Source organism: Myotis yumanensis, unplaced genomic scaffold (genome assembly GCF_028538775.1).
Source record: "Myotis yumanensis isolate MYYU_CA2020_CCGP unplaced genomic scaffold, mMyoYum1.0.hap1 SCAF_17, whole genome shotgun sequence".
Classification (NCBI taxonomy): Eukaryota; Metazoa; Chordata; class Mammalia; order Chiroptera; family Vespertilionidae; genus Myotis; species Myotis yumanensis.
In genome coordinates, this window is record NW_027223768.1 from 16,625,196 (window position 1) to 16,646,678 (window position 21,483).

At 37.3% G+C, this 21,483-nt stretch overlaps 1 protein-coding gene across 2 annotated transcripts in view; it reads right to left on the reverse strand.

Moving 5' to 3' along the window:
• Positions 1-3,645: 3,645 nt before the first annotated feature.
• Positions 3,646-21,483, reverse strand: part of KIFAP3 (kinesin associated protein 3) — a 115,077-nt gene continuing 97,239 nt past the window's right edge. Inside the window, exons 19-20 of one of the 2 annotated variants that reach the window (XM_070395723.1) lie at positions 7,417-7,485; positions 4,014-4,101 (exon numbers count right to left, since the gene is read on the reverse strand). In XM_070395723.1, coding sequence (XP_070251824.1) covers positions 7,440-7,485 — 46 coding nt within the window. In that variant the 3' untranslated portion in view covers positions 4,014-4,101; positions 7,417-7,439. Of the gene's footprint in view, positions 4,102-7,416; positions 7,486-21,483 lie in introns of both variants that reach the window. The other variant, XM_070395722.1, reaches the window with a different exon arrangement.

A 21,483-nucleotide genomic window follows, 5' to 3' on the forward strand; every position in this document is an offset into this window, starting at 1 on the left:
GACGGATCCGGAAGCCGGACAGAATGCCAGCCTGCGGCCCTCCGACGCCACCACCGAGGCGCACGCACCCGGAACCGAGCTAGAGCGGCCGGCCGGGTGACGCTCAGGCAGGCGCCATCTTGAGTGTGGGCGCCGTGCCCACCTGCCACTCCCTCACCGCGCCCAGCAGCCTGTTGGGCTGTGAACAGGGCTCCTCCATTAGCTCTGGCGTTAAATACGCAAGTTCGTCTTGATAGTAACGTTCAGGCTTTTGACCCTGAGTTTTCATTTGATTTCCGCCCGAATCAAAAATGGCCCCCAGTCGCTTCTAACAAATAGCAAAGGGGCGGAGCGGAAAGAAGGGGGGCTGGCGATTGGAGTGACGTCACGAGCGCCGCAGCTCTGATTGGCCGAGCCGCGTGGCCCGAAGTGGTGCATTGGAACGGTGGCTGAGCTCTGCACAGGGAAGTCTGAAGTTACACGTAATTCAGTAAGGAGTCAAATGGGCACTGTAGGACCTGTAATGAATATTAATCATTTCTACTTAATACGCTGTTGTGAGAATAAAGTGAATGTACGTAATAGTTTTAAAACTACATGACTCAGTGTAAATACGATCTATTTTCCCTGTTGTCATCTGCATGGTCGTGGTCATCACCACTCCTCCAAAAGGCGTCTACAACTTCACAGATGACAGCTGACCAAAGCATCCCATCATCTAAAACGTTTAGGTTCTTTCTAGTCGATAACAGTAGCTGAAACTTTTAGATAAAGGAGCCCACAGTTTCTTCAAGTTAAGTGAAAGCAACTAGCAGACTAAATGTTGCCCCTTATTCAGAAATGTATTAAATACTTAGGAGGAGGCAGACACAAATAGCATTTAATCTGTCCTAATAGTTTGATGAAGGCCGAGTTGTGTACTAGGTCAGTGCTGCCCTATAGAAATAGAATTTGAGTCACATAGGTAATTTTAAATTTTCTAGTAGCCACATTAAAAACAGAATGAAGGTAATTTTAATATTGTTTTAACTAAGTAGATCCAAGAAGACTGTCATTTCCACATGCACTCGATATGAAAAATTGAGATTCTTTACATTTTGTACTATCTTCAAAACTGAAGTTTATTTTTTAAAATTTGGACTAGCCATATTTTCATGCTCAGTGGTCACACATGGTTGGTGATTACCATGTTGGAGAGCACAGTTCTAGAGGTCCGACCATCACTTTGCACTAGAAAGTTGAGCAGCGGAGGTACCACTGCTGGGGGCAGGATTGTTATCATCGTGGTCGTCAGCATCAGCATCTGGCAACCAGAAATCTTCTAGACCAGTGACAGAGGTAGGACGAGGCCTCAGATGACATCTCCATAGGTGGAGGTCTCCTTGAATGTTTAGACACTGTTTATTCAGGAGTACAGAACCTTTTCTAAAATATGTTGAACAAATCACCTATCTTAAATTCTTTTTAGACCTCATTTCTAATGTACATTGTGATTATAAGATGTTAATTTTGCCAATAAAAACCCCTTTCTGATACTACGATAATTAGTAAAACATCTGGTGTCTTCAGAGATCAAGGTGGTTAAAGTATTTGTAGCTCCATCTCTGGAACGTGGCCTTTCTGGTATGATGCTACTAGCTACCCCTGGGGTGTGCGTTCTGATTACTAGAATGCTAGCTGCCTCTATGGTATACCTGGAACCAATTAAACCACAGAGAACTTCACACTGCCTATGCTGAGAAAATTTAAAGTCAACCACAGACATCGTGACACCCATGTTGCTATAAGAAAAACTGCCCTGTGTTTTAGACACTATAAATGTTCTAGAACTTGTAACCTCATGTTACAGACTATATTTATTCCACAGGTATTTAACACACACCCTTTCTGTGCCATGCATTGTGCTGACCACTAAGAAAAGAAGGAACAATCGTTACAGAAAAGTGGGTTGTTTGAGGGGCCCAAATAAAGCTTTTTCCCTTTTTTGTTTAAGGGGTTGAAGATGGGCTAGTACCGTAGTCCTAGGAATGTTATTTTAGTTTTTCAAAATGCCTGCCCCACACTAATGTTTAACTACTGCTACTGTCTGTGGATCTGGACCTGAGCTAAATGAGTCTACATTTTCCCTGACATTCGCTCCTTGTTCATTGTGAAGGACTCACTGTGCGCCAGCTTCCTCTCTACAGACAAGGGAGACACCAGCACAAAAAACTTCCCTGCTCTCAACAGACCTCACATCTTGGGGGTTAGGGGGACAGAGAGACAAATAAGCATACAAATGAACAAAGATAAGTTCAGCCAATGTAAATTCTATGAAAAAAATAAAACAAGTTAATGTAATAAGACTAACTAACACGTGTTTAGTACTTACTGTGTTAGATACTTCATATGATGTTCTTCCTAAATCACTTTGAAATTATATGTGGGAAGTTAAGCTTTAGCATGTTTGCTTTGTCTTTCCATTAATGTCACTTATTATGTGTATTTAATCTTTGTACATATGACAAATAACAAGGCAAAATGCTTAATGTTGAGATTACTGGGTTGGAAGCAGGGAGATAGATTATGTCACTGACCAAATAGATAAGCTTGGGCAAATCATTTCATCTCTCCTGGCCACAGTTTTTTCAACTGAAAGAATCTGACAGGGTTGCTTTTAGGGCCTTTTCCAGTTTTAATATTCTATGATTGAAATAGAAACTAAGACAAATGTATGTTTTCAGAAAGATCAATTAGGTTGTAAGTTCAAAGACACAAATCATATTTCAGAGTTACATATTCCCTCAGAAGTATCATATTCTTAGACATAAGCAGTAGTTTAAAAATCTGTTGATTATATTGAACATTTTTATGTGATTGGTTTCTCAAATAGGTAGATAGACTGAGTTATTTCAAAGGCTCTTTCCAGCTCTACTGTTCCTTAAATATAAATCAAGCCAATAAATAGTGCAGTAGATCAATGAGATCTAAAACTCAAGGACAGAAGTTGTCTTTGATCTATGCATTCCCTTCAAAGCCTTACATAATTCCTTCCACAGCAAGTGCTCAAGGAAATAGCTACAGATTATTGCTATTTTACTTGCTTAAGTAAATTTTAAGCATTATAACATTGAGCTATTTTCAAAACTCATGATTAATTATAAAGTCTTTCCATTTCTTACTACCTAAATCTATCTTATAACAATAAGTGAACAAAAGGGAAACAAGTATCTTAGTGAGCAAAATATTGTTCTTAATTTTCCTCAAGAGAGGAAAATTAGCTTTTCCATACTTTAAATTTCACAAATCATAAAATTTAAAAGCCCAATACTAATCTAGTTTCATGCATACTAATAGATGTCCCAGACTTTCTATATTAAAATCAGAAAGACATGAATGCAAATGGTTGAAGAGACTATACTCATATACAACAACATACGGCATATGTTCCATTGTTAATTGAAAACTCATAGTTAATAACTCTGGGAAGCAACCTTTCAGGCACATGGCATGGAATAAAAAGGTGACGTCTTTTTATAAATTTTCAGGGAAGCATATGCCACATGAAATACTCAAGAGTTTACAAGGGGGAAAAAGAGGCAGGGAAAAATAAAATTCATATGCACCCTATATAAGCATGTAACTCCTAATGAAACACATTAAATAGAAACACATGACTTTCTCTAATTCATTTGTACTTTATGTTTCTTTTTAATAGAAATTAAATTAGTCACTTAATGTACATAATGTAGTGTTTGTTTTCCAGTCTAGTTGCTTTTCAGCATCTACTTCTGAGTCTCAAGGGAAATGTTATCCAGCATCAAAATATGGCTCGATGATGAACAGTGTCAGGCATTCACTCACTTAACAGGGGACATAGGGTTGCAGTTAACCTGCAGCTAACAACATGAAACAATAAAAAACAAGCACAGACCTGCAATAGCATCAACATGCATTATTAGCTCAATATTCCAAGTCAACCCAACCCACACAGGTTTCTTCTAAGCTAAGAGCACATATGGAAAGGGACAACTTTATCGAGATCCATAGCCATAGTAGTAAGGTTCATCAGGGCGGAATCCATACGCTGTGGCTGGGCGTCCAAGAATGCCAATGGGCTGGCCAAAGCCATCCATTCCAAGGCTAGAAAGAGAAAAAGAAATATGTTATATTTTTCATCACACACCCACAATGCAGGTCAAGTAAGAGGCCTGGAACTTTACACCTTCAAGATTCTCTTCCTAGTAGTGGAAGTGATTGATGTGGATATTACCAATCCTTTAAAAAAACCAATATAGCCATAAAATGTATATGATAAATATTCACTTCTAATGATGTGCGTTAAAAATGTTGGGAACCACTGTTATCAGGGTAAAACCATTAAAGATAAAGAGGAGGACAGATCAGAAAAGTGTCAATAAATTACATGCATATATGGCTTTTATGCCAGAATATGAAAAGATTTTACATGCTAGCAATGATCAGAAATACAATGCGAGGGAATGCTAAAACTGTAGAAAAATGAGTTTTGCTGTTTCTATTGAGATCTCCTTCATATGAAGATGTAGGACTGATCCACTGTTATAAGGACAGCAGTTTGCTTTTCACTTAGGGCCAAATTGCACACTAAGCATGTGAGTAAAGGAAGAAGACAGGGCATTTTGTAGAATTTCAAAGTGAGCCAGATTTGATCTGCAATCCTTCTTCGGACTCCTCAGTGCAAACATTTACTTAGTAGTGCATGTTTGAGTAACAGAAAGTTAATTATACATTTTGATTCAATTTATTCCATGGAAATAGAAGTCCAAAGATAACCTTCAGTTATAAAAATAACTTGATAACGGATGACTTTGAATACTACCTTAAACAAATTATTCATCCATTAGTAAACTATTTAGAAGCGAATCTGTTCTCCAGAGCACCTTTTAAGGTTCAGAGAATTACCCAACACTTAGCAAAATCACGAGCTTTGCCAGGCAGATATGGCAGCTGCAACATGCTCATGCACAGCTCATGCAGTGAATGCCAGTGAGCTCGTTTCCAGTAAAAGGAAAGGGTTTATAATGCAGAAATGTAAGCTCTGAAAAAATAAATATATTGGAATGATTTAAGATCATGTTATTAGATGGAAAATACTTTTCTCTTATAAGCTAAATCTCAATATGATTAAACAATATATCCAAATAGCCACTAACTTACTCTCACAGCTCAAAATGAGATGAAAACACTTTATAATTTAAAATATCAAGGTTTTTAAATAGTGTGTGTGTGTGTGTGTGTGTGTACTGGGATAGGACTTAGAGCTAAATGTAGAGTCATAATACATATAGGGCATATTAGTCATGTGCATCTACCTCCCAAGGGAATGGGATTTCTGAAACCTAAGTCTAGGTTAGCATTTATAATGAGTGATGCTGGATAAGTCAAACTTTTGGGCTCCATCTATAATTTCTGAAAGTTGATTGAAATTTTTAAGTTTGAATTTTATCTTACAATGGCAAAATATTAGCACGCCCCCTCTACCTTGGTCCTATGGGAAGGTTAAATTTTATGATGAAGATAAATACTAGCCTAAAGGCAGCTTTTAAAGATGTCTCAGAAACTAGTGGAGTCCATGAGCTCAGCTGTATCTGTTATCATTTTGGAATCAGAGGAAAATTGCTGTAGAAATTTTTCCCCTGAAGCACTAAGGCTAACAAATATGTATCTGAACAACTCTCCACCATATAAAGAGTGATGGGATAGCTGTGGCTTTCAACTCCTTCCTGTTTCATCTTTGTACTTATGCCACTTCCTACATATTTTAGCATCTCTTCTGAGGCCAAGCAGCAGCAGACTTAGGTTAAACTCAACTTAATGTTGTCTTTGTTTCTCAATCTAGGGGCTGTTGTGAGATCTCTTTCAAGAACTTGGAAATGAGAAGCACACAGCAGATCAGTGAAGAATTGTACAAAAGCACCTTGAACACTGAACCTCTCACAGAACCGTGACAATATGACTGATTCTATCTAAAAGAGGGGGAGGAGCTTCAGAAGGCAGTTTGCCCACAAGCTCCTGAGGCAATGCTGGTAGAACCAACCCAAGCAATTTCTTGGGGGGACCTCTAACAACACCTGACTGCTCTGACAGGCTTGTCCTCAGTGAGGAAGGAGCCTCAATAAAGGCTCTGAGAAGCTGAGGTCATTATACATTCAAACTGCAAAACCTTCCATTTTTTTCTTTCTATGACCAACAGGCAAACTTCTGATCACTGTTTCCTCATGGGGCTTGCTAACGGGTAAAGAATAAACAGACACCTGATTTGCCTGATGTTTTTTCTTTCCATAGTAAGGAGACAGGTGGGTATTATGTTTTTTTGAAATGTCAGTCACATTGCTGGTAAGAATTTGTACCCAGTCAGTGAAAGTAAGACGTAACCTAGAACTGATGAGTTTGTTTCTGAGCCTGCAGGTTTCCTGTTTACACGGAGACATCTCTGTGTAGTACAATGTCAAGGACAAAATGTCTTGATTTTCCATAGGAGGAGGAAAATTTGAAGCCACTTCTATTCTTTTGGGACATGTGGACATTTATTTACTCTTTCTCCCATGGGAGTCAACAGTATGAAAGGCACTTGCACGCTCTCACAAGGGACCCTGAGAACCAAGGAAGACGAAGCTGTGAGATGTGCAGCTGCCCTTGCCGGTGTGACTGTTCTGCTTCAGGTAAGTGTGTGCAGTTGGCTGTTTATACGGTACCTTAATCCCGCACTGCATGTGTGTGTGTGCATGTGCATGTCCTCGTCCTGGTACTGCTGACCTACACACAGAAGTGGTGTGTCCCTTTAGATCATAATAAGTACAACTAGACCACTCTTCCTTTCCAGGACTAGTAATATAGTGTCATTTGACCTGCATCCTCAGGTCTAGATATCATACTCTGGAACTTTAAATTAGAAAAATACCAAAATGCAAGATCTCTTCTTGAAAATATATAATTTTGGTTCAATGAAAATGGTTACTATTTGTTGTGAAAAGACAACTAGGAAAGGTGAAGGCTCCAACCCCACCTGCTATTAAGTTTTATGATTCAAGAACCAAGATTTTGGGGCATCCAGACAGGAAAATGACAAATTCTTCATAAACAAAACATTTATATTTAAAATCCAAAAACAAATATAAAAACTACACCTAGGTTTTACTTTATAAAAACACTTAGAGCTCTTATTAGCATTCAGCAAGCAGGAGACTCAATTTCCTGTAATATTAGCAAGGCTTCAAATAAATTTTTAACAGCATTCATTAGAATTCTAAACTCGAGATGATGGGGGGAGGGGGACCCAGACATGACAGGTGACGCATCACATGCAGCACTGTACACGGGGACAGCAGCCGGGGAGCAGCCCCAGGCCCTCGGACGCTCTCACTGAACTTTGGGCCAGAGTTGACATTCCCAAAGAAAGGGAGGAAAGCCACCTACCTCTGGCTGTTTGGGAGGTTTAATTAGTGCATGTTTGTAAAGCACTTTGAAATCCTTGGATGAAAAGTGCTGCATAAGTGAAAAGTATTATCGTTATTTTATTAAAATTAGATAAAAGCAATACAAGACTTTTTTTTCTTCTTTGAAATTCCCAAGTAAGCAAAATGAATGCAGAGTAAATAGTGAATGTATTAGTGGATGCTACAAAAGAAAATTTCCAGCCATGTTCTCTTTCACAGAATCTTTGTTGGACACATTTCCAGAAATCAGCTATAGTCTACACTTTCATCCACAACAGCATCCTTAACAGGGTCTATCCCATTCTTGTGGGAACACCTCTGAAATGCAGGTCTCACTCCACTGTGGAGGCAGTTCATGCCACGTCAGACGGGTAGAAAGTTCCTTGTTACACCGCTCTGAGATCTGCTTCTATCAGTCCTAGATTTACCCTCTGGAGCCACATGAGAAGTCTTATTCTTCTTTAATATCTATTTTACAACTCCTGATTAATCTTTCCTCCTGATATGGTCTCTAAAATCTTTACCATTACATTTGCTCTCTAAAATGTGAGAGTAGTCATGGTTTTTAAGAAGGGGAACAATTTACTTCTGTTCTTTAGAGGGATAATTGTGGTAACAAAAGGCGTTGAGAGGCCAGAGCATGGGGAACATTTAAGAGCATATTATGGCTGTCCACACGTGAAGTCATTAATGAGAGCCGGGAGAGACATTGGCAGAAAAACAATGATAAAATATGCTATATTTCAAACCAAAAAAATAGTATTTTTTTCTTTTAAAATGTGTATGGTTTACTATTACTATTTGGGAACTGAGAATCAAGGGAAAGAATATAAAAATTGGCTGAAAATTTTAGAAGTTATAGTTAATTGGGAACAAAACAAATTTTGCCCCTTTAATATGGGAATATGCTTCATGCAATAACTAGAGGCTGTGGCATGCCACGTAGATGAAATCAGTAGTTTGCCTCTGAATTCAATAGAAAGGGCTGAATTGTCCTGACAGAAGCGAACATTTTTTTTTGACATTCTTATATACTAGAGGCCCGCTGCACAAATTCGTGCACAGAGAAGGGGGGGGGGTGTCCCTCAGCCCGGCCTCCACCCTCTCACAATCTGGGACCCCTCGAGGGATGTCCGACTGCTGGTTTAGGCCTACTTCCTTCGGGATCGGGCTTAAACTGGCCGTCAGACATCCTTCTCGCAATCTAGAACTGCTGCCCCCTAACCACTCGGCCTGTCTGCCTGATCGCCCTTAACCGCCTCTGCCTGCCTGATCACCCCAACCACTCTGCCTGCCTGCCTGATCATCCCTAACCGCTTGCCTGCCTGCCTGATCGCCCCTAACCACTTGCCTGTCTGCCTGATCGCCCCTAACTGCTCTCCTGCCTGCCTGATGCTCCTAACCGCCTCTGCCTCGGCCCCCACCGCAGCTTCGTCCGGAAGGTCGTTCGGCTGTCTGGTCTAATTAGCATATTATCCTTTTATTATTATAGTCACAAGAGAAGTGTTGATCAAATGAGACAATGCCTATAAAATTTTACCTAATGTTTGTATAGTGATATAGTATTACTAAATCAAGATCTAAACGTTCGTAATTTTCAGACCAACCACTAGATGGAGGGCTTGTCTTATCACTGAGTATTGCCCTTTTGCAAAGTTAGAAAGCAAGCTTTATAAAATTTAAAATTTTCAGCTATTTACCTTCGACAAAATGTGGCTTACATTGCTCTCTGATATAATTGATGTCTTCATTTTGTAAGTGTGAAATAATTTACCTAGAGCTAAATAGGAATATCAGGCATATGCAAAGTGCTGTAACTAGGGCCTATGAAAAGGCTAGGAAGACGCTGTCTTGGACACTGAAAAATGTACATGAATGCTAAGGCACTACTGTTGTAGAATGGCTTCTGTTATGTTCATTGAACTGTCGACAGAGTCTCATTCCTACAAATTTATATGTAATAAATATATATTTTGGGTTGCTCGAAGGTGTTACTTATTGCTTTGGACTTGAGTCTTTGTATTATTGAGAAAATGAGCAGGTAAGCAGTCTTTTAATGAGCTTCACTAATATATATCAAGTTTAGCTGTAATTTTCCATTTAGTTTTCTTTTAATTTTTTATATGTGTGATTATCAATTTTCCTTTTATTTTAAAACTAAATGCCTAAGAATACTAAAGAATCATATTTTTAGTGAAATCTAAGTAATATTTCCCCCCAAAATCAGGGACAAATGATATGAGTAGTGGGAAGTTGTGTTTAAAGTACTCATGTGAAATTTACTTAAAAAAAAAAAAAGACATATGTCAGTTCTGATGGGAAAAGTACCATTGACAGATCCTTTTAATTTAGTTACTATACTGAGCTGCTTCTGAGAAAAACTAATCTGTACTAATGAGGGAAGCATGTGTAAAATAGTCATGAACTTATTCCAAATGAAAGAAAATCTATTTTATTGATGCTCCTGTAATATCATTCAATTTACACTTCTTTCATTATACATCTTAATTTGTTGTTTAACCATCTCCAGGGTCTACTTTAATGTGGAGATGTTACATTTGTTATCTTTTCATATTATACAAATACTGCATTAAGTTTTCTATCCTTTTACTTTTCCTACATTTTATAGCCTCACTATTAATGCTATTCTTGGGCATCCTGACTCTTACTGTTGCATCTGACAATTCTTCATGACGGTCGTTGCCTTATGAGCACTGTAATTTTTTATGTTCAAGTTCAGGTGTATTTATTTATTTTTTGCCTATCTGTTGGCCCTTGAGCTTGGAAATATTTCTACAGAGAGGTTCTGTATTTGCTCATAATTTCAAGGCCCTGCTGATTTCACTGTCTTGAAGCAATTTTAATGATTTCTGGATTTGGGGTTCCCTCAGTTATACTATACAGTCTAAATTCTGAACCCACTCATGTATATGGAACAAGCTGGTGAATTAAAACCAGGAGATCTCTTTTCAACCGAAGTTCCCAACTTTATATAGGGAATTCAGTGCCACCCTCCTATATACCACAAAACCTATATCCAATTCAGTATTCTTGTGGGTGATTCTTTCTTGTGTGCATGTGTGTCACTGGGGGTGTTTCCTATCTTTGTGAATTTTTGTGAACTTGGCCATGAATTATAAATTGTTGTTCTATTTCGCCCACCTTTTCTATGCATTTATATGGGAGGATGCCCTTCCAAGACAGCTCAGTCTACCATCTTGCTGGAAGTCCCCTTCCATTTTACACTTTTTATCTGCTCTGCATATTCAAGGAAAGAATTTATAAGCTTTATATTTCTGAACTCAAAATTGGCTTTCTTGAAGAGAACAAGGATTTAGAAGAAACAACTGAGCCATTAGAAGATGTTTTCTTTTTCCTTATTTGCAGCAATTAACAGAAAAAATACCCTAATAGATGCCTGGTGGAAGCTGTCAGATGTGGTTATCAAGCTGATGTGAATATTTACTCCAATTTATAATGGTCTCCAACTTTTTACAGCAATCTTTTAATGAAGGTATCTTTAACTTCCACTTTTTCAATGAAGCACAAGGCTGCTGACGCTGGCAGTTATGTAATATCGAGCAATGCCTCATTTCACACCGCCAAACGTGCGGGGAGCGCACTGTGCTGCTTAAGCAACCCCTAGGTCAATAAACTGAGTCATTAGCACCTCCTTTGAATAACTGTTTGTCTGTTACTGCTTCAACATTTATATAATCTGTCATAATACCTTGGTTTTTTAAGGTACAAAAATGACTGCTGTAGGCTTAACATAGAGACTATAATGTAAGTAGCAATGTTTTCACAGTGATGGTTTAACTGTCCTGTCTGGTACTGAGTGAGTTAAAGCCCGAACACCGCAGCTAATTACTCTGTAATGCTAACCTTAGTTGCTGGTTCATTTTGAGACTCTTTAAAATATGAACTGTGTATTTTACCCCTATGCACTCTCTTAATGATTTGTTTTTTTAGACTGAAATCACTTCCAGCCATCAGTTATACCCTTGGTCTCTACATATGCACTTCTCCAAGCACAAATATTTCTTTTTCCTATTGGCCTGCCAGCCCTGTCAGAGCGAATTTCACTTTAAACTCAGTGCTATGATACTTAAAACCTCTTGGATTACTCAGGCTGCCAGTGTGATCTATGACCTTCCGAGAATGACAGCTGCACTTTCCAATTTGCTTCTACTGCTTGGGGAACTAGAAAGCACATGCCAAAGAGGAAAATGTTTCTGATGTTGAACAGAAAGGAGAGTTCTTGTTGGAGGTGGGAGCCGGAGACTATTAGGTACTGAAAAATACGAATAAGAAATGAAAAGAAACTAAACATGCTGTAAAGTCTGAGACCTTGAGCATAATTCAAAAGTTAATGCTGGTACTAAAAACTTTTGAGTCCAGTTAAAATATGAATAATGACCTCCAGTTACTGTAATTTAAGCAGCAACCAGAATCTTAAAGCGATAATGCACTATCAAAATGAACAAGTTCAAGAGATGGAAGAGAATCTAAAATTGTCATGAGTACTGTAACAAAATGGACTGTATCTTTCTTCATAAAACACAGCAACCTGACATATGGACATAGTCAATGAGGTAATATGGCTACCTAACGTGCACACTACCCCTAGTGACATACCAGTTTCTCATAAATGGAAAATTATGGTTAAGCTTCTGTTAAAACCTTGTCTCCAAAGTGCTTAAATAAAGAACATAGTTTAGGAATATTTCGATATAGTTTTAAAACTTTTCACTTTCTTTTATCATCTTACATAAGAGGGGGATAAATGTTTGTTGTAAAAAAACTCAAAAGTCTTATCAAATATAAGAAGCTTAATGTAAAGTTTCCAATTTATGTCATGTCTACTTATTCATTTACTTGTCCCAATATTTAGATTAAATAATCTACAAATTACCTTTGGCTGATAAAAACAAAATGGTGGTTGAAAAGTTAAGACTTGTTTGTAGCTAAATCAAACTAAGTAACATATTTCCAAAATTGCGGGTACAAGAATGGATAATAGAAATAGTATTTAAACAAACTGAAAGTGTATGATTTAAAACAGCAAAGCATGAAAGTTTGAAATTTTGATTCTCAGTAAGTTTATGCTATCAAATATACTAGTACAACAAAAAAGCATTTTCTTGGGTTATGATAACATTTTAAACCTCTGTATTGGACAGTGTGATGCAAATGCTTTCAGTCACTAACTCAGCAATTTCAGTAGTCAGCACCGCCAGATAAATATTTCATAGCTACATGGTGCCCTCTAGAGCAGTGATGGCGAACCTATGACACGCGTGTCAGAGGTGACATGCGAACTCATTTGTTTGGTTGATTTTTCTTGGTTAAATGGCATTTAAATATATAAAATAAATATCAAAAATATAAGTCTTTGTTTTACTATGGTTGCAAATATCAAAAAATTTCTATATGTGACACGGCACCAGAGTTAAGTTAGGGTTTTTCAAAATGCTGACACGCCGAGCTCTAAAGGTTCGCCTCAGTATACTGTGCAGTGAACCAACACTGCATGTGGCACTGGAAGAATAGGTACTAAAGTAAACCTCCACTCTTAAATTTTACAAGTTCTCTTGGTCCTTGAGAATATGCTATGTTAGGGATCTGTAAAAACAAACAAACAAACGAACAAACAAACCATCCCAAGATGAATTCATTTTCTACTTACATCTATCTGAGGCAAATGTTTATTAAATTCAACAACATTAATTTAAATATGAACTTAACTCCTGAATTTTTAAAAGTCAGTTGGGTGCAATGACTTCAGAAACAATATCTGAGTAAGATTTCTGTCTCTATTGATAACTTCTTTCAGTCTCTATCGTAACTTTCTTTGTCATGATTATTTTTGTAAAATAAGAATAATGGCTATCCCTTTTAACATGTCTGCCTTGAGATTATATTTCCAAGTCTCTTACAAGAACAGGATGGTGACTCTTATACAGTTGGTGTTGTTACTGTTCTGACATATGAAAATAATAGAACCTTCCCTAAAAATACCTAGGAAGTCCTGGCTCCTGCCATATAATCTAGAGAGTGAAAAGATCCTTATCATACCTGGCACACTTCTCATGCATGCTTTTTGTTTGGCCCCCGGGGCTCTTACATAATTCATAGAGAGTTATGCCTATGCACAGGCGACTAATTGTTGTTGCACCAAAATAATGCCACAGCCAATCATACCTTCCTTTTACCATAGGGAGAGTGGATGGCTTGTATAAGTGGGATTCTGTGTTATGACTAATGCAAATGGTACAACACCTTTAGCAATGAAAAATACTCTTTACATGCTTTCTCATCTTTTATATTCAGTGATTTTACTTTGAAAGTAGCTGATCAAGGGCAAGATTTTTGGTTATTTGACAGAAATCATCACTTCTCACCTTGCACACACTCCTGTTCCCAGGTTGACTGCTATAGTGTTGGCTTCTCTTTGAAAAGGGCACAGAAGTACTTCAAGAGGGGTGTTTTCATTTTGGGATGTTCATTGTTTTGGGGTTGTGACAACCCAACAAACTGGGACTTACAAGCAAAGCTGGGCAAGGGTGAGGAGAACTCTCCTTGGAGATGGGAATGCAGCGTACATTCTTGAGATTAAGGGCAGAACAGGGTTTTAGGTGGAATTTCAAACACACACAGGTGCCTTGACCCTTGAACGACACGGGTCTGAACTGCGCGGATTGGTCACACGTGTTTTTCAATGGACCAGCACGTTGGAACTGTGTTGTTCAAGGATAAATTCCCGGTGGGAACCTGCGTATGTGCAGGGCTGACTGTAGTTATATGCAGATTTTTGACTGCCTTGGAGATTGGTGCCCCTAACCCCTGCATTGTTCAAGGGTCAACTGTATATCTATACTAGTTATTTCAAGCATGCAGAACGAGGAAAGATTACAAACTGATTTATTTTAAATGACTATGGTACCCACTTGCTGATGGCAAACAATACGTCCCTCCCCCAGACTTTGAGAGAAATAGGCAAGTTGCAACAGTAATAAGTTGTAATAGTTTCTTTTTCCTCTTTGTGTACACAGAGAATAAGTTAATTATAATAATTCAATATTTATAAAGTCCTTAAGACCCAAAAACCTTTAAAAAATGTTTTAGAGACTTTTAAGAATTCCTGTTCATTTACCACCTCAAAGCTATCTCAGCATGAAGTTTTAATACCCATGTAAACACAGCTTTATGGGTTTCTTGTATCAATTTGAAAAGATGTAATTTTAAGTTACAGTTGCAATTTAAAAATTTATTTGCCTAACTATGCTCCGAGAAGCCTCCACCTCTCCTTTCTCATTTGAGGGGCTCTAAATTAGTCACTCGATACTGTCCACACCAATTTGGATTCATTTTTAAGATTGCTTTTGCCTTTTAATTTCTGACCGGCCAATATGAAGGTGCGTTCATTTTGGCTGGAAAAACCTGAAAAGGAAAGAATATCTGAAAAAGTGGGATGTATCAACTTTAGGTAAAGATAAACAAAAAAAATAGGCTTAAAAAATATGTGTTATGTGTGTGTATGTTACATTACATGAGATAGGATGCTGACTTATGTCCACAAAAGAGAAGATATTCAAGAAGTCATTAATTATGCTCTTGTTTATAAATCTATTAAAAAGACTTTAATCTTTAACTTAATCAAGGGCATAAAAAGCATTTGTTGATTGTGCCATTGTACCTCACTAGTCTAAAATGAGGCCATAGAAATATGTAGCTTTTACATAAAAACTGGCATAAACATACATAGAATTTATAATGGCCAATAATTCACTTTAATAACGTAAGTATAAAGTTTAGAAAATTACTAATATTCTTCTAGAATATAAAAACAAATAGCATTTGAAATTAGATTCTATTATAGAGCCACACTTGTCTCTCTGAAATAGCTCTGAGTTCTGTTTAATTGATGAAAGCACTAAGTAGTTAAGAGATTACCAAGTGACTTGGGCTACTACTGAAAGACTGTATATTGTCCTAAAATTCCTACAGGTAAAATCTACAAAACTATAGTCCATAATTAATCCCCTTAACTCCAGACATCGTCTCCATTTTCAAATAATCATCAATGGAGGTTTATTGTGTTTAAAATGAGAAAACCAGATCCATTTGAACAAATCTTTGTAATCTAAAACTCTATTAAATGTTTTGAGGATTCATCACTAGCTATTCCCTGCCTCCCTCCCTTCCTCCCTTCCTTTATAAAATGGAAAGTTTCTATTCAATATATCTTTGTTTTTGAGATGGGAAGCACCAACAAAATCAACATTTGCAATAAACTCACTGATATAACAGCTTTCCTCAAATCTCACGGTTATTTAAATTATGTTTTGAAGGACATAGATGTGTTTTTAAAGAAGCATTATCTCTAGTACAAAGCCACAATGAGTTGCCTTCTGGACTCATCCCTCCAAAGAGCTTACTGTTATAATGAAGAATTTACTGTTGTATAAAAATTCTAGTGATTTACCATCACAATGCAGTATTTTATTAAACAACCTATGTAATTCAGGAACTGTATTTCAATGATAATGTGATTCTTTGTCAAAAATTGCACTGTGCCCTAGCTGGTTTGGCTCAGTGGATAGAGTGTCAACCCGTGGACTGAAGGGTCCCAGGTTTGACTGAAGGGCACATGACTGGGTTGCGGGCTTGATCCCCAGTAGGGGGCATGCAGGAGGCAGCCGATCAATGATTCTCATCATTGATGTTTCGATCTCTCTCTCCCTCTCCCTTGCTCTCTGAAATAAAAAAAAAAAAATTAAAAAATTGCACTGATAGGCATAAAATGAAAAAAAACAAAAAAAACAAAACCCCAGTGTTTATCATTTAACATAGCATGGCATTCTTTTTCAAAGATGATTGATTTTGTGTCCTCTTAAGATTAAGGACAATTCAGAACTGTTTAAGATGTTTATTTCATTGTAATACTCATATGCATGCACGCACATTTAATCAAGGTGTTGGAATAACACAAAAGTAGGCAGGAACATGTAGAAGACTGTTAAGGGCAGAAATAAAATATTTGGGAGCAGCTGCAATTATAAGAAATATTAATCATGCTCTGCTAACCATGATGGTTCTGTTCTGATTACAGAAAGCACATTCTAACCTTGCTGGGAGATAAACGCCCTAGGACTTGAGAGCTAACATTGGAATGCAGTCCATCCTTCTTCTGAGAACTGCCTATCATTATGGACAGGTTTACAACCGCCTGGCACCTAGTCCTGAGGCACCTGATCTTTAAAACCCCCTATTACTTGTAATCTGGTCCCCGGGTGCCTGAAGGCGCCCGCTCTCTGTGACTCCCCTGAGTCCTCATGACTTGTAATCTGTAATGATTAAACCATGCCCACTTTCCCATACCTGTAATTCCTACTTGCCCATGTAATCTTTGTCCCTTCTACCCAACAAAAGCAGCTGGCTTATGTAGGGTGCGGAGCAGATTTCTGTGGATGACCTGCTGCTCTCCCACACTGCCGGCATCATTGGGATAAACGAGTCAACTCTGTCTCTGCTTAACTGGCTGAAGTAGTGACAGGCAGCCCGGACCCCTTGGTTGTCCAGTTACAAGACCACTGATGTCCCAAAGCTGACAAAGTACTTAGTATTGATTCCTTAATTCCTTTTCTAAGCCAAATAATACTATGAATCTTAAATATTTTCAAAAAGAGAAAGTTGAAATAAGGAATAATAATTATGCTTTAAGTCATCTCAAATAATTACATTTTAATCCTGAACTATAAGTTTCTTAAGGGAAAAAGAATTGTTTCTGTATCCCTGGGGCCCATCCAAGTCCTTGTCAGTTAGAAAGGTTACTACATAAAGAAAACATTAAGTGTTAAAAGAAAACATTAAACGCACATCCTTACCTTGATTACATCTTTATTTTATATTCTATAAAGTTAATTTAATTTGTCATCACAGAAACTTTAGCAGTTAAAATATCTTTTGGAAATGACAATCTCCAACAGCACATATGCTATCCTTCTGATTTACTAGTTACTAACAGGTCATTAGTTAAGACCCAGTAATAGGAAAAAAATACGGTTAAGGAAACTCTTTATTCATTTTAAGTATAGCATATAATTTATTTCTACAGAACATAGGCTATTTGATAATGAAAAATGTAAAACTGGTTAATACTGGGACATTAAAAGTTTCTTTTCCCAATAATAAATATTTTTTAATGATAAAGAATGCTGATATTCGGTAAGGTAAGTACTTCTCATGTGTGTTTGTGTGTGTATATGTGTGTATACATATATATATGAGAAGTGCTTCAATGAGATATGTTATAGCATAATACATGTGTACTAAGAATTTCTTAACTCAATTTTAACTATGAAGGCATGCATCTTCATCTACATAAAATACTGCAATTTAAAAGACATTTGATCTTATATAGGTTATTAAAAAATTTCCCACATAGCATAGGTTCCTACCAACAATGTTGTAATATAAGCATATAATACTATATATGTGCATGTGTGTGTGTATATATATATATCTTGAGTCTATAATAAATACAGGATGGGGCAAAAGTAGGTTTACAGTGTGAATACATGAAACTGTTTATTCTTGTATTATTGTTTGTCAATTATTATATTATTTTCTATATGAACAACTGTAAAGCTACTTTTGCTCCACCATGTACTATACATTGTACATTTGAAAGGATGCTGAAATAGTAAAGATTATATATAAATTTAAGACACTGTTAAAAAAAATTAACATTGAAAATAAAATACAGACTAGGAAATAGAGGAAGACACATAAATGTTTGAACACTGGCTGTGACCCTTATAACTCATTTATTAAACAAACATCTATTGAGAACCTACTGTGCCAGACACTGTAGGCACAACTTTGAATACGACAAAGTTCTTGGTCTTCTGGAGACTAACCTCTTGTGGAAGAATTTAGATAAATAAATGACGGGGGTGCTAACACAGACAGAAATTAGAGGAAGGGGAAGGAGCTTCTTTGATAGTTTTGTCAGGAAAAGGCTCTGGAGGGAGTGATACCTGAGCTGAGATACTTGAGTTGTTCATACAGAAAATAATACAAAAGGGGAGTTTCACAAAGCAGGACCCAGACACTGCTGAGAATGAAGGACAAGGAAGGCCACTGGATGTGGCGATGTGAAGACCACTGGCAATCTTGACAAGACGGGAAAGTGAAGAGTGAAGAGGAGTCTTCTGAGAAGCATGTATGATGGGAAGTGAAAAATGGGCAGTAGTTGGAATGTGATGTGGGGCCAATGTGAGTTTAACTTTGGAGATTCCAGATAACGTTCATAAGATGACAGAATGATCCAGTGGAAGGGAAGAGAGATGACAGCAAAGAAATCCTTGAGAAACAACAGGGATGGGGCTCGAGCAAAACGGACTGGCTGGACTACGCAAAAAGGCCACTTTCTTCAGTGTAGCAGGGGGAGAAAGATGGGTAGGAATAGAAGTAGACATTGGGTAGCAGGAAGATAACTGTGGGCAAGTTGCTTAACTTGATAAGCTTCAGTTTTCTTACTATGAATGGCTCCTTGCCTGAGCTGTTGTGAAGATTGTATTAGATAGGGATGTAATAAATAGCAATGAGCATACTGCCTGGCACTCAAGGCATATATATATACATATATATGGCTAATATGCAAAGTGTCCCCTCGGGAGTTCGACTGCGAGACCAGGAGTTCAATTGCTCCCTATGACGTGCACTGACAGCCAGGGGGCAGCGAGGAATGAATGAAGGCCCCAGCCGGCAGCTGGCAGCTGGGGAAGGAAGGCCCTGATCGGCCCTGATTGCCAGCCAGGCCTAGGGATCCTACCTGTGAATGAATTTTGTGCACCAGGCCTCTAGTATTTCAATAATTGCCATCATTATTATTAATCAACAGATCTCAGATTGTAGGAGGAAGTGAAACTATTTTAGAGAACATTTCATGTAACTGAATTAGGATAAAGATTAAATCTATATGACATTGAAGCCTGAATTGTTTCTAATTCTTTCCAGTAATTTCATTTAAAACTGGACTGGACAGTTCATGTTCCAGAAACAAACTTTTTTTGAGCATTTTTGCTTATTTTTTGAAGAATAATAAAAACTTAACAAAATTAATGTTTATTCTGTGCAGAAATTTTTGTGGACTTTCAAATCCAGAACATTGGATGGATTATAGACTAATGGTCTGACAGATTTAATGTTACAGAAAAATGAAGAAGCAAACTACAGAACAGTGCCCCACCCTACCCCAGATACAGAGTCTAAAATTCTGTGTTAGCCTCCACCATTTTCCTCCACATGGAAACGATGATGTTTCAGTTTAAGTACACATAGACTGGCTTATTTTAAAGTTCAACATTTCTACATTATATTTAACACATTCCGAAAAGACTCCTGCACCTCTCTGTCTTTTAAAATTTTCAAGTCACTCTTTTCTCATTGGGGTAACTAAAAATAGGCACTTCTCCAAGTGAGTCCTCTGTTTTATCAGGAAATCTTGATAAATTTAGAAATATTACCCTAAATTTCAATGTAATTTTAGTTGTTGTTTTTATGATAGTTATTTAAATCAATAAATGGGTTTTATATACTACTAGAGGCCTGGTGCACGAGATTTGTGCACGGGTAGGGTCCCTAGGCCTGGCCGGTGAACAGGGCCGATCAGGGCCTTCTGGCTGCTGGCCGGGGCCTTCCTTCCCTGGCTGCCGGATGCTAGCTAGGGCCTTCCTTTGTTCCGCGCCAGCCCCTGGTGGTCAGCTCACATCATAGCGAGCAGTAGAACTCCCGGTCAGGGACAATTTGCATATTAGCCTTTTATTATATAGGAGGATTAATTTATACCCAACATTTTGATTTTTATGAGAATATAAGTGATTTCTTCTGTGGAATCAGATGGCAATAAGATAATGTGTGACTTCAATGGTGAAAAACTAGAACTGATTTATTTCTTTTATATATTTTATTTTATAATACTTCATATTTATATGTTATTATGATCTATATAAGTGTATAATATTACTAGAATATATTTATCAATGGCTATCATCTAAAATGGCCTTCTGAGAGTGAATTTCTGGACAGAGATAAGTTCCAGTTACCAACCACAAAATAAGACAATAAAAAAAGAAAAAAGGTGTAAGTGAAAAATAAATTTAACAACATATATTAATTGAATCAAATAATTCCTCAATCATAAGGTCTAATTGTAGCAAAAAAAAGCAAATAAAAATATGAGATTTTATTGTAATTCAGCATGAAGATACATATGTTTAATGGTGTATAAAATAGTTTGCTTTAAAATCCTTCGATTTATTTTACAAATATTTATAATATTTCCAATATGTATACAGCCCCTTTTGATAGGATGCTTCAGTGCTTGCTTATAACAATGCTATTTTTACTTTAAGAATAGCTCTTATAATGTAGAGATCAAGTTTTTTTGAAATTCTTTAAATTCCATTAAATAATATGGACTCTTTAATCAAAAGTTAAAAATAATGTTCTGACTTATTAAATAAATACTAAGTGCAAATTTATGTTGAAACTGAACATACAACACAATCAAAGACTTGACAAACTAGTTAATTTTATTTGAAGAGAACGAATGGCCTGGTCTTTCAAAAGCACTGTCGTAGACCCACTTTGAATCTTAATGCGAGCACACGTTGCATGCGCACGACTCCCTCAGTCCACCTCCTCAACACATGCACACCTTTCTCCTCTGTTTGTTAACATTCTAAATCTTCCTCCCACGTTGGGCCTTTTAACCACTTACTTGATAAAGTAGGTCACTTAAAAAGCAAGCAAGCCCAATAAAATGAATTACAAAGACGACAAGATTAAACCGACTGCACCATTTTCATACATTGTAGCTGAAACTCTGCAAATATGCAGTTGGCTGTGGTTTGGCATTTAACAGCATGTGATCAGTAAGGAGGAGGAAATTTTATTCTCATTAACTGTTGCAGATTTACTGCAGTGAAAAAGAGCTATGTAACCCGAGATGTGACAGTACAGAAAGATCAAAGCC